The sequence below is a fragment of the Budorcas taxicolor genome, chromosome 12 (genome assembly GCF_023091745.1).
Source record: "Budorcas taxicolor isolate Tak-1 chromosome 12, Takin1.1, whole genome shotgun sequence".
NCBI classification, from domain to species: Eukaryota; Metazoa; Chordata; class Mammalia; order Artiodactyla; family Bovidae; genus Budorcas; species Budorcas taxicolor.
The window spans coordinates 19,020,291-19,034,707 of record NC_068921.1 but is presented as its reverse complement, the minus strand read 5'-3'; the positions used below and the strand labels follow the sequence as shown (position 1 = coordinate 19,034,707).

Genomic DNA, 14,417 nt, shown 5'->3' with positions numbered 1-14,417 from the left:
CTCCCATGGAAACTCCCTGAATTAACCTCTCCAAGGGAAGCAGCAGACTTGGGAACCTAGACTTCTCATGAGCATCGCCTCAACTGAAAGTTGAGAACCGCTGAGTTATGATTTGAAACAGTTGAGCTCTTTTGGCTATGTCACCCTACTTTCATCATCAACACTGTGTGGTTCGGGAGGAAGGCATAATTGTCCGCTTTGGAAAACACCTAGTCTAATGGAAAACAGGACATAAAAAGAAATCAAAATTCACACTTAAACCAGATAGTTAAGATTAGATGCCCTACAGCGGTTTGGCATCATACAGTTTGTGCCTGTAGTAGAATCAAATTCTTTTAAGGTGATGATTAACCCTGTTGAATGTTGGAATCCCTTGCAGAATTTTAAAAATTCACAGGCCTAGGACACACCTACAGGGACGAGGCTTAGTGGGTCTGGATTAGAATTTGAGCATTTGTACTTTGAACTTCCCTGGTGGCTCAGATGGTAAAGCATCTGCCTACAATGTGCGAGACCTGGGTTCAACCCCTGAGTCAGGAAGATCCTCTGGAGAAGGAAATGGCAACCCACTCCAGTATTCTCGCCTGGAGAATCCCATGGGCAGAGGAGCCTGATGGGCTACAGTCTATGGGGTTGCAGAGTCGGACACATGACTGTGACTAAACTTTCACTTTTAATAAAAGCTTCTATGGTGATCCTGACAAGCTGCCTTTTGAAAACATCCATTTTACTGAAATCACTTCAACCCAGGGTCTCTGTTGAGCATGTACTGCAGACCAGTGCATCTGTATGGACTCTTCTTGAAGATTTTCTCTATCCTCCTTCTCTTCTTGGGATAAGTTTTAAAATCCCTACTTATAGCCCACTCACCAGGCATTCCTCTGCTGCTCCTCCTGCTGGCATTTTCTTTTCCTTATTCCAAAGTCGCATTTTAAAAAGTGATCATCATTCTACTTTCAAAAATGTTATGCCTGGTAAGATGTAGAAACACTATTCTGTAACTGGAAATATAGATACCACCCTTTATCATGGTAAGGTAAAATTCCCAAGTAATATTTTCCTTCTTCACATACATACTCATGTACAACTTAATAAAGTTAACACTATTTGATTTCTCCCCTTGCTGTTTGAAAACATACCAGAAATTGGAAGAATCTGCCAAATTTCCTTTGATTCATATTTTTAAAGATTTTTCTACGTTTTTACTAAATATTGGATAGATATAGAATATTGAGTAGTTAAAAAAGAGGAATAATTCTGGTTCTCTCTCTTTCTTTTTGTCCTTTCTCTAGTGGAGGGCTCATTCAACTGGGAAATGATAAAAGCAAGAAGCAGAAAGGGCTGAATCAGATTCTGATTTATAAATGCAGCATCCAATATAGGCCACAAGAAATCCTAAAACTGCTCTAAGAAAGAGATGTCTACTGAAGGGTCTCACTAACTTCTCCATATTGGTATGAGCAGCAACACTTTAGTATCTAAGGGTCAATAAACGCTACCAGAAGTGAAATGAACACCACTTTATGTCTGACACAAATACGACCCCATCAACCCCCATTTAGGAACTAAGCATGTAACTCACCAGTTCGATATGCCAGTAACCTGGCCTGAATCATGCAGTGCCTTGCAATTTCTTGTGGCAAACTTTGATTGTGAATTTCATTACTGTGTTCGGTGTTGCCACAATAAAATCCGTAGTGTTTAAAGTTGGGCACGCTGGAAGCTACTGCGGCCAGGAGAAGGACAAGGTCTTTCATGTTCTGCCTTAGATTGCTAAAGTACGGATTCTCACACAAGTTCTCCAAACCTATAGTCATCAGTATTTGCTTATGCATTTCTTCATTGGAAACCAAAAATATCATTTCATATTCTTTTATTCTCTCTTGTTTACATTCAGAATAAAAATCAAAGTTAGTGTCTGGCAATGTTTTGGAAATTTTTTGAATAAAGTCACATTTGTAAGAGGTCTCCTCTACAAACTGCACCATGTAACACACCAAAGGCTGAAGTAAGACACACACGTGGGCCCGACTGTTTGACTTCAGTCTTTCTACTGCTTTGGCATCTAACTTTGCATCTTCAAAACTGGAAGCCTCAGTGAGCAAACTTATTTCTGGGTCAGCAGGCCAATATGAAATTCGATTAACTCCAGCTGAAATAAAAAATATGAAAGGTAGTTAGCAGATGCCTGCTGAAATTAAGGGTTTTCTTGATAAATCTATCATATCATTGCAGTTGATCCTGAGGTCCCAATGTAATAAATGTCTACTACCAAATCACCAGTAATATAGCCCGAGTGTTGGCAAAATATGGCCACAGGCCAAATCTGTCCCGTTGGCTACTTTTGTACAGCTTGCGGGTCAAGAATGGCTTTCACAGTTTTAAATAGTTGAGAAAATGAAAAAAAAATACTTGTAACACAATGAAAATTATATAAAATTCAAATTTCAGTGCCTGTAAAGATTTATGGGAATACAGACATACCTAATCATTGACATAGTTTCATTGTTTCTGTACTATGATGGATTAGCTGAGAGATGAACAGCTGTATGAATATGATACAGACTGTAAAGCCTAAAATACTTACTATGTGGCCCTTTATAGGAAATGCTTGCTGACAACAAAGCCCATGGGAATCAATGGTTTTACTAAGTGTGGTCCCAAAGCCCAGAGCTAGGAAGATGTACCAGAGTACTCCAAGTAATGAAATGGCTGCTTCTAGAAATAGTACAGCATAATTGATATTGACTAGAGTTGTGAACCTAAAATAAACAATTTATCCACGCATGAAAAATGTACTGGTACTTTAAACTCTTTTCTCTGGGAAGCTCATCTAAGAAAATATTTGAAGTAAAGACAAAAAATAAAAATTCATGTATGGATATGTTTAGTGCAGGACATTGTTTAGAACAGTAAAAATTGAAAAAATCTAAATGGCCAGAACAGGGGAACAGTTTAACACATTACAATCCTCCTCATAATAAAATATACAGTTATCCAAAACATCCATAAAGAATTTATAACCTGATGGGAGCAGGGAAGCAGGGGGAGAGGAAGAAGTGTGAGCTGCTTTTACGAATACAAAATTAAAACAACAACTACAAGGAACATTCTTCAATCAATGTAGCAGAGGAAAAGTTAGTCATTTTAATATGGGCTGCTGTGCTTAGCGGCTCAGTCGTGTCCGACACTTTGCAATCCGATGGGCTGTAGCCCGCCAGGCTCCTCTGTCCATGGGATTCTCCAGGCACGAATACTGGAGCGGGCTGCCATGCCCTCTTCCAGGGGGATCTTTCTGACCCGCATCAAACCCAGCAGTACTGCAGGTGGATTCTTTACCACTGAGCCACCAAGGAGTCCCATCTTTAACATACAGAGACCGAAATTCTTGAGAGCACGTGTGAATTGACAAGAGAGAAAGTAAATTTACCAAAGAGAAAGCGAAACTGAATAACAAACACGAAAACAGTTTTAAATTTGTGTTTGGAAATAAACAACAAGATGCCTGATACAGAATTAAACACATAAACGTTCATCAATTAATTAGTATTTAAAACAAAGAAACCTCTTTGCTCATGTCTCATTTAATTTCCATTAGAAAAGGCATTTATTTTTTTATCATTGTGCCCAGAGGTGAATAGACAGATGGCCCACAGGTTTTCTATATTCAAAATAATAAACATCTGAGTTGAACAAATGCACATTTCTATCTACTCCTTGCTACTATAGACTCTTACTGTGGCTTGGGCTGTAAGGTAACTGTGAAGGCCTCGTTTGAAGGAGGCTCTAGCCACGTGACCACTTCTTCTGGAAGTGCCTATAGCTCAAGGGAACTCTCCTTACCGTCAATCTGATCTTTACTCTCCTGCACTGGCAGGCACAATCCTTACCACTAGCCACCCGGGACGCCCATGTAAAAGATATACCACTTTTTAAATAGGAAAAATGGTCTGGATACATACCTAGGTACAAAACAGAATCATAAACACAAAGATTGGAGAGGAGCCCAGTGTGACTAGATAGCTATACATTAATTCTTTGTGCTCCTCCTTTCGAGGGGTAGAGTAGTCACTGGGAGGCAGCCACCCCACCAGGAATTACAGTTCCCACAATGGACGCAAACAGAAATGATGTCTGCGACTTCCAGGCCAGGGCGTTTAAGAAACAGGTATGCTTCCTCTTGCTTTCCCTAGTGGCTCAATGGTAAAGAATCTGCCTGCCAACACAGGAGACTTGGGTTTGATCCCTGAGGTGGGAAGATCCCCTGGAGGAGTAAATGGCAACCCACTCCAGTATTCATGCCTGGGAAATCCCATGGAGAGAGGAGCCTGGTGGGCTACAGTCCCACGAGGTCGCAAAAGAAGCAGACAAGACTTAAGAGGCTAAACAACAATAACAAAGCAACATTTCCTAAACATTCAAAGAGTCGGACACTAGTGACTAAACAACAACATGCCTGCTCTACTCTGTCTCTACACACAGGAGAGGCCAGTAGGGATTCCAGTAGCTTACGACAGAAGATGCTGAGGCCCACAGATCAACCACAGAATAGCTGGCTGCTGTTGGATAACACCTGCGCTGGACTATTACATGCATGATGAGTGTCTAATATATTAAGCCACTGAAATGTTGTTGGTGTTTGTGAAAGCAGCTAGTATTAGTCTACCAATACACTGAGGGTCGGGACTTCCCTGGTGGCTCAGACGGTAACGCGTCTGTTTACAATGCGGGAGACCCAGGTTCGATCCCTGGGTTGGGAAGATCCCCTGGAGAAGGAAATGGCAATCCACTCCAGGACTATTGCCTGGAAAATCCCATGGACAAGAGGAGCCTGGTAGACTACAGTCCATGGGGTCGCAAAGAGTCGTACACGACTGAGCGACTTCACTTCACTTCACACTGAGGGTCACCTAACTAGTTAGTGATACAGCTGAGAGCAGAATACATGGTTTCCGATTCTTCTTCTTACAGTATATCAAACTGTCTTCAGATACATATGTATATTTTTAAATTATATTAGACAATTTGACTTGTTCTCAGATAAATGCTATTAATCCCCAACAAAGCCTTATATGCACTTACCATTTACAATCATTTTCAAACAAGCAGAACATGGCTTTCTGGAAAAATAGAGATCACAGTTTTTCAGCTTTGACCCATGTTTTATCAGAGCAATTTTCCCAGCATGTAAATCTTCACTTGAACAGTGGAGACCAACAATTTTCATATTTTTCACCACCACAAGACCAGTTCTCTTCACCTATATTAAGATATAAAATAGTAATTTATTTTATAATATCTAATGATCATCTCATGGATTATACTTGATTTATGAATAAAACAAAAGTTTAATTCTTCATCTGAACATAGTTTGAACAAATACACATTTCTCATTAGGTCTAAAAAATTTTCTGAAGGTTTAAAACGTTGACTTTATACCAGAAGTTTTCTAAATCTAGGCTTTCTTAACCAAACAAGCATTTAATTATCACAAATTTATCCTAGTAAAAAATGAATTACTTTTTACCCTAGTAAAGGGCAATAATCAAGTTGATTTGTTTCTTATAGCATCTAGCCTAAGACTACTTAGTATTAAGGTTCTAGATAGTAAGAAGGAAAATTTGGCAAACCCTGTGATTTTACACATGGGTAAGTGAAGCCCAGAAAATTTACATGACTTTCTGAAAGACTCACAGATGGTAAAAGCCAGAACTAAATCAGAGGTCATCTTAAATTTAAAAAAAAAAAAGTTTTTTTTAATTGAAGTATAGTTGATTTACAATGCTGTATTAGTTACTGCTGTAAAGCAAAGTGATTCAGTTATACATATACACATTCATTTTTTTATACATTCTTTTCCGTTATGGTTTACAATAGGATACTGAAGATAGTTTTCTCTGCTATATAATAGGACCTTGCTGTTTATCCATTCTATATAAAGTTTACAACTACTAACTAAAAATTTTCTAATTGATCCTATTTTACTTTTTATTCTTATTTATTTACTTATTTGGCTTTGGCATGTGGGATTTTAGTTCCCTGACCGGTGGCTGAACCTGTGCCGTCTGCACTGGGACCACAGTGTCTTAACCCCTGGACCACGAGGGCAGTCCCTAAAATATTTTAAATACTTACTAAAATAAGATAATTCTCAACTTCTTTCTAACAAATGATTCTACTAATTTTTAAGACTATGGCAGTCTAGACTAATGTGGTTAGGATTCACCTCCCACAAATATATAGGTTATTTATAATTTTTAAAATGTTTTAAAATGTATAGTCAAGCTCAAGGAAAGGAAGACACAACCTCGGGTGTTAGAAAGAGAGAGAACTCAAGGCAAGAGCACTCAGCCACAGCCGTCTCAGCGGTCTCCCGCCCACAGTAACGGGCTGGGCTGACTTTTATTTTTCAGTCCCAGAAGCTGGGCATGAGCTGGAGGGCCAAAGAGTGGTTCCTTTAAACCTAAGGTGATCTAATTTATACAGATACTAATGAAAAAGGCAGCTGTAACAATTATGACATCAGATAAAACACATTAAGGTTAAAAATCAGTTCTGCATGTGCCACAAAATAGCTGTTTTCACAGCAAAAAATTCTGAAGGAAGGGACATTAAAACTAATCCTTGGGTTCATAAGGGATTTTACAATATGAGGGGGACTTGGGCTGAGAACACAGTGTCCATTATTCCCTATTCCCTTTCAAAAAGATTTTACTCTAAAGTTATTCTCAAGAGGACATGTTTGAAATCGCTTGCAAGACGAGACCAAACTAAAAAAGAGCCAAGTTTCGGTTTCAGTTATGAGTATAAATTTCTGTAACAGTGGAAAATGAGACTCAGCGGAATATCTAAAAATCATTCTTTAAAAATGAAGCATTACTCATCAATTAACTTTTTTATTGGAACAATCTTTTAGGCCACATTTATCACTTTTTTGTTGAGAGTACTTTTTACTTTTGAAAATATCTTTTTTTTCTTCCCATTCCGTTTCTAGCTAGGGCCAAAACCTCAAGTTTGAGACCAGGATTCTTCCATCCCAAACTTAAAGCCAATAAAAGCCTCTGTTGCATTCCATTCTGGGACTTCTGCTTACTCCAGCTCCCAGAACTGAATCTTTGCAGTGAGTCACTGTTCTGGATACTGACTTTGCTTCACTTCACTAACATCTTGACAAGTCGTCTACGTAAACCTAATCGCAGAGTTTTACAGTAAAACAGAAGTGAAAGAGGACAGTCTGTTTTGTATACGTTCACTAATTTTTTCCTTTTGCCTTTCTTATAATTAAAAACATCTAAATATTCTGAAACAAATTATTTCTATATTCTTGTTGGGCATTTTCGAGACTCACTCTCAGAAATAACCAGAAGTCTCCAGGAATGTACATCAAGGCAACTTTTTTGAATGATAAAAATGTACAAGGTAACTTTTTTCAAAATATGAATGTTTTGTCTCCTCTCCACACCCAGTGAATCACAGAGTCTCTCTGGAAAACTCAAAAGATTAAGATGGCAAGGAAATACGAGGCATATCAAAAAGAACAAGGCTCATCTGCTCAGGTCTGGGCTTTGATGTTACTCTACTTATAAGCTAGTAAGTTGGCCTGGTACTGTTCCATAGATGCGAGCAGAAGACAAACTACATCAGAAATGACTATGGCTCCCATACAGCAAGCAGTGCAAGCCTCACGTCTGCGACGGTCCCCTTGCCCACAAGGGGTCATATGGACGGGCCTATATGGATTTCTAGACACAGAGTGAGCTAGCTGCGTCACAGGAGAGGAACACTGTGCTCGGGAATTCTGCTGTGTTTTATTGAGAATGGTGAGCAAGGCTGTTCTATGTCCCAGAGAGAGACATTACTTCAACCCTCAAGGTTACCTGCTGCAAACTCAACTCCTGAGAAATGGCCTGGGCAGAGCACAGCGAGGGCCTTGCCTTCTTGGCAAGACGAGCAGGATATGTTGGAGTTTGAGAAAATATGGAAAAGGGTTTCTCAACACATTCTCTATGAACCCACATGGGAAGGTGATGAGAGTGAAACTTGAAAATGTTAAAAAAAAAAAAAGAAAAAAAAAAGCAAGACATAGGAACAGATTATAGATTATATAATCCTATCTGGTCTCACCTCCCCACCCCCAGCCTTTGGAGAGACATACATAGTCTTATAAATGTATGATTTTTAGAAGGATACACAAAAACTCTCCTGGAAATGGGAATGGGGAACTTGAATATAAAAGAAACTTTTATTCTACTTTGTATCATCCCTTTTGCTTTGTTACTATGAACATGTCTTTTTTAAAAATCATAAAAGTGCACCTGTTTTTTGTCAGCAGATACTCTGGCCATCTCTTCATTGTCTCCTAGGGGTCCATGCTTTCCTTCTTCCTTTTCCTAATTAAAAGCAGATTAAGGGGGCAAAAAAAGGATTAGTACATAAAATGTGATTAATTCAATATTTCCCATGTAAAGAACAGGAAGCAGAGGAAGTAATGATGTTGGTAATGAAATGATGGGGGTGTGGGTGGTGGTAGTGGTAATGGTGACTATATGTATGATGATAATAATAATTCCCAACAGTTACCACATATCTGGTCCTAAATCACCTTCTTTAATTTTCCCAGCTTTTACAAAGTAGCTATGATTATTCTCATTTTCCAGATGAAGAAATTGTGGATAGAGATAAAATATTTCAACCATGGTCACAGAGCTAATAAATGGGTAAGCAGGGATCTGAGCCCCTAATCTACTGTCTTCACCATTATGCTACATTACTTCTGTCCTGGAAAAGTATGTGAGGTCTTTCAGCATAAAGATAAGGTCCCAGAGGACACCATGGGAAGAGCTGGGAGAGAAAGACAATACATGATGTACAGAGAAACATGAGGGAACAACGCAATTATTCTAAAGTTTTAATGAAGCAATATTTGGGGAATTTTAGATAAGTCTTACATAACTGAGATTTAAAACTATGAACTAGTAGGAGAGAGAACTGTTTTTAAATGACAGCCATGTTCAACAGTATTCGATTTCTATTCCAAAATTTTTTTTCAAATTTATTTATTTTAATTGGAGGCTAATTACTTTACAATATTGTATTGGTTTTGCCATACATCGACATGAATCCACCCCGGGTGTACATGTGTTCCCCATCCTGAACCCCCCTCCCACCTCCCTCCCCATCCCATCCCTCTGGGTCATCCCAGGGCACCAGCCCCGAGCATCCGGTCTCATGCATTGAACCTGGACTGGCGATCTATTTCACATATGGTAATACACAGATTTCAATGCCATTCTCCCAAGTCATCCCACCCTTGCCCTCTCCCACAGAGTCCAAAAGACTGTTCTATACATCTGTGTCTCTTTTGCTGTCTCGCATACAGGGTTATCATTACCATCTTTCTAAATTCCATATATATGCATTAATATACTACATTGGTGTTTTTCTTTCTGGCTTACTTCACTCTGTATAATAGGCTCCAGCTTCATCCACTTCATTAGAACTGATTCAAATGTATTCTTTTTAATGGCTAAGTAATATTCCATTGTGTATTATTCCAAAATTTTTAAGTACTTATGGGTTTTTTTTTCCTCAGAAGTCCCACTCATTTATCTAGTTTTAGACTGGATAATTAAAAATTCTTACTCTTTATACTATGTATACTTTGCTGAACAAACCTCAAGACACATTCATACAGTGTAAATATTTGACAACACAGAAAACTCAGATAGCAGTTATATTCAGAAATGGTTGTAGTTAACAATTCCCTAAGGTTGGCAAAAATTATAATTTAAATATCCAACAATAAGGAAACAGACATGTTACATTGATAGAATGGATTATTATACAATCATTATGATGACAAAAAATGATAAAAACCTAGAAGAAAACAGGTGGTAAGCTTCTTGACATAGGTTTCGGTAATTTTTTGAATCTGACAGCAAAAGCAAAAATAAACTGGAAATACAACAAACTACAAAGCTTGTTGAGTTGGAGAAAATATTTGCAAATCACATATCTGACAAAAGGCTAATATTCAAAATATATAAAGAACTCACACAACTTAACAGCAAAAAAAAAAAAAAAAAAAATCCATTAAAAAAATGGGCAGAAGCTGAATAGACATTTTTCCAAAGATATACAGATGGTCAACAGGTAAACAAAAAGATACTCTACATCATTAATTATCAGGGAAGTACAAATCAAAATCACAATGAGCTATCACCTCACACCTGTTAGAATGGCTATCATCAAAGAAGCTAGAATTGACAAGTGTTAGGGAGGGTGTGGGAAAAGGGAACTCTTATGCACTGTTGACTTCACTTTCACTTTTCACTTTCATGCATTGGAGAAGGCAATGGCAACCCACTCCAGTGTTCTTGCCTGGAGAATCCCAGGGATGAGGGAGCCTAGTGGGCTGCCATCTACGGCATCACACAGAGTTGGACACGACTGAAGCGACGCAGCAGCAGCAGCATGCACTGTTGCTGAGAGTGTAAATTGGTTCAGGCACTATGGAAAACAGTATGGCTGTTCTTCTAAAAATTAAAAATAGAACTATAACATGAACCAGCAATTTCACTTCTGGGTATTTATCAAAAGCAGATGAAAACACTAACTTGAAGAGATATATGCACTCCCAATGTTCACTGCAGCATTATTTACTTACAATAGCCCAAATATGAAGACAACCTCAGCATCCATCAACAGATGAATGGAGAAGAAACACTGTGAGTATTCAGTACACACAATGGAATATTATTTAGCCATACCACAGAATGAAATCTTGCCATCTACAACAACATTAAGGGATCTCAAGGGCATTATGCTAACTGAACTAAGTCAGACAGAGAAAGACAAAGACCATATGATCTCTCTTATATGGGATCTCAAAAGAAACCAACAAAAATCCCCAAGTTCATAGACACAGAGAACAGAATGATGGTTGACAAACATAGGGGTGAGGGTGGGGGAAATTGCTGAAGCACTGGCTACTCCAAAAGCATTAGACTAAGTCGCCACTCCAGTGTTTATAACAGTATTGCAACATGAGCATTTTCAATGTTGTTAAGTCAAAAGGGCAGGATCCAGAATTAAATGATATCCAGTGAATAAAGGAAATAGAGCTAAAAGGTTGTGAAACAGCACAAAAATGTTAGTAGTCTCCAAGTGGTGCAATTATGAGGGATTTTTTTTCTTCTATTTTGTAAATAAAAAACATGTATTATTTTTGTAACACATAAAAATATTTTATTTTTAAAAAGACAGACTTTTAGAGTGTCAAAAGCAGTGTTTCCAATACAAATACATATGAAATTGCATCTTAGAGTTTCTGTGGCTTACTTTCTATAGCAAAAGCAGGATAAAGAATTTAATTACCTTACTTAGAGAACATTTTTCTTATTAGGAAAAAGATCTTATCAACTTTGTGAACATCATGTGCAATTAATAGTGGAATTATTTATATAAATTAATGTGCCTGTCTGATGAAAAAGAACAAGATATATTTTGGGGTGTGTGTGTGTGTGTGTGTGTGTGTGTGTGTGTGGTGTATGAATGAATTAAAATGATACCACATCTTTATATTAAAAAAGGTTCTTAAAAATTATTACTCAATTTGTAAAAAGCCCCGCTTTTAATTAATGTTTAATTGAAATACATTTGACATATAACATTGTAAAAAATCAAGGTGTACATTACTTTGATACATTTGTATATTATAATATGACTGCCATTATAGCAATAATTAGCACCTCAATCTGGAGAAGGCAATGGCACCCCACTCTAGTACTCTTGCCTAGAAAATCCCATGGACTGAGGAGCCTCGTGGGCTGCAGTCCATGGGGTTGCTAAGAGTCGGACACAACTGAGCAGCTTCACTTTCACTTTTCACTTTCATGCACTGGAGAAGGAAATGGCAACCCACTCCAGTGTTCTTGCCTGGAGAATCCCAGGGACGGGGGAGCCTGGTGGGCTGCCATCTATGGGGCTGCACAGAGTCGGCCACACTGAAGCAACTTAGCAGCAGCAGCAGCAGCAGCAGCAGACCTCAATCATATTACACAACTATTCACTTCTTTTTAGTAGTTGGAATAATCATGTTACACAACTATTATTCACTTCTTTCTAGCAGTTGGAATAACTAAGTCCTAATTTCTTAGCATGTTTGATGATTATAAAACAGCATTGTTTTCTGCACTCCCTGCAACTGTGCACTAGATCTCCAGGGCTTATTTACTACTCATAAGTCTGTACCCTTAAACGACATCTATCTCAGCCCCCAGTAACCACCATTTTACTCTCTCCGAGTTTGGCCATACAGACTTGTCTCTCTCTGTCTGACTTACTCATTTTGCATAATGTGTTCAAGGTCCATTTATTGTGCTGCAAATAGGAGGATGTCCTTCCTTCTCACAGCTGAATAACACTGTAATGTAAAGTCCAGCTTTTAAATGCACTTTAAAAGGCTTAAATCTTAAACATTTGCTTCTGTCTTTTTAAGACAAATTCCATTAGCAAAAAAAAATCCCCAAACCAAAAAACCCAACAGCTTGGCAATCTTCTATTTTCATAAAATAATACTAAGCTATTAACAACTAGGGAGAATAAAGGACTTCAAAAGCCATGAAGAAAATGAAGAACTTTCTCAAAGCCAATAACAGTAAGTGGTTGAAAAATAGGAAATAAAAATGCACAACATCTTAAATAATGTTTTATTTATAAAACATTTCACATAGGTATTGGGAGAAAACCACTCCAAGAACTATCATTTTATCATGAAGTAAATTTCCCATCTACACACAGACCTTACACTCTTCTCAAAAATTAACTGAAAATGAGTCACAGACCAAAACTATAACACTCTTAGAAAATAACCATAGGAGAAAACCGAGATGATTTTGAGTATGGCAATGACTTTTTAAATACAACACCAAAGGCATGATGCATGAAAGAAATCAATGGTAAGTTGGACTTCATTAAAATTAAAAACCGCTCTGCAAAAGACAATGTCTCGAAAGAATGAGAAGACAAGTCACAGACTAGGAGAAAATATTTATAATAGACACAGCTGATAAAAAGACTGCTCTCCAAAATATACAAAGAACTCTTAAAACTCAACAATAAGGAAACAGATAACCTGATTAAAATGTGGGCCAAAGACCTTAACAGCCAGCTGACCAAAGAAAATACGGATGGCAGTCTGAGAGGGTAACTGTTAATATTCTATTTTTAGTCTGGAAAGCGAAACCGTCACAGCTATGAACTACAAGCATCACACTAAATCGCGAGGGTGTTTTGCAATTTGAAGGCTTGTTGAGTTTGTTTTTAAGTGTGACCGAAACTAGGGCAATAAAATCATATTTTAGACCATCGCTTGCCTAAAGGGTGAAAAACTATCTATGAAACAAATTATACCTGAGACTTCTGTCTTTGGGTTTTCACTGCTGGGAACAGTTCCATCCAGAGACTGAGCAGAGTGAAAAGGTTGACTTTAGAAAGCCTTGGTATTTCACCTACAAAAAGAGAGGGCAAACACTTAAAACTTTTACTGATGATGAAAATCAGAACTAAGCTCACTGCCACTTGGGTGCTGCAGCCTTGGCTCCGCTGTTTCAGCAAGAGGCAGAGAAAAAGGATTCGTGTGCAAAAGAATCAAAGCACTTTCTTATCAGAAAGTTTCAGCCTCCTTAAGGGCAATCTCTTCCAGCACCTTCCGAAGTTGGGCCCTCTTTCACCCAGCAGGCAAAAAAAAAAGAAAAAAAAGTACAAGTGATGCACGTAGCTATGGGAATTATTTTTTTAAAAGTTATTAAAAGTCCTTGCATCGGAGATCACGGTGGAGCAAGCTTTACTCTGAACTGTGATGAGGCGCTGCAACAAGGCCAGGGATTAGAACATAGAACTAAAAATACAGTGACCTTAAAAGGTAAAGGAGCTGAAATACAGGAAAGCGCCGCGTGCGGAATCAAATTGAAAAAAAAAAAAAAAACCCACCACGATTTAGGGAATTTTCAGGCTCGCCGATCCACGTCCTGGGAGAAAAAGGAAAGGGGAGTGAGGAGTGAGCACGACTTCTGAAGCCAGTGCAGCCGGGCCAGGAGATCCCGGTGACGGAGGCCGGGACGCGCCCGGGGCAGGGATGGGACACCCGAGAGCAGAGGCGCAGGCGAAGAGCAAGAGGAAACCCGGAGTGAAACGGCGGGAGACTCGCAGAGCAGAGCTAGAGGCTGACGGCGGGAGCAGGATTCGGGGCACTCACCGGTCATGCTGCCCGTTTGGGTGCTGACTGACCGTCCGGCCCCCGCGCTCTCCAGATTTTGCATCTGCCCCGCTTCTCTCATCCCCCGCCTAGCGGCCTCTGCAGCCCAGGAAACCTCTCGCTGTCCTGCATGATCTTTGCCCCAGCAACCCCACCTCTC

The 14,417-nt window shown here is 38.9% G+C and overlaps 1 protein-coding gene across 1 annotated transcript in view; it reads right to left on the bottom strand.

Annotated features, from left to right (window-relative positions):
• CDADC1 (cytidine and dCMP deaminase domain containing 1) overlaps window positions 1–14,417 on the bottom strand; it is a 29,534-nt gene extending 15,117 nt beyond the window's left edge. The window contains exons 1-5 of the mRNA XM_052650119.1: window positions 14,258–14,417; window positions 13,414–13,511; window positions 8,316–8,390; window positions 5,083–5,260; window positions 1,583–2,152 (exon numbers count right to left, since the gene is read on the bottom strand). Of these exons, the coding sequence (XP_052506079.1) occupies window positions 1,583–2,152; window positions 5,083–5,260; window positions 8,316–8,390; window positions 13,414–13,511; window positions 14,258–14,339 (1,003 nt within the window). The 5' untranslated portion in view covers window positions 14,340–14,417. The remainder of the gene's footprint in view (window positions 1–1,582; window positions 2,153–5,082; window positions 5,261–8,315; window positions 8,391–13,413; window positions 13,512–14,257) is intronic.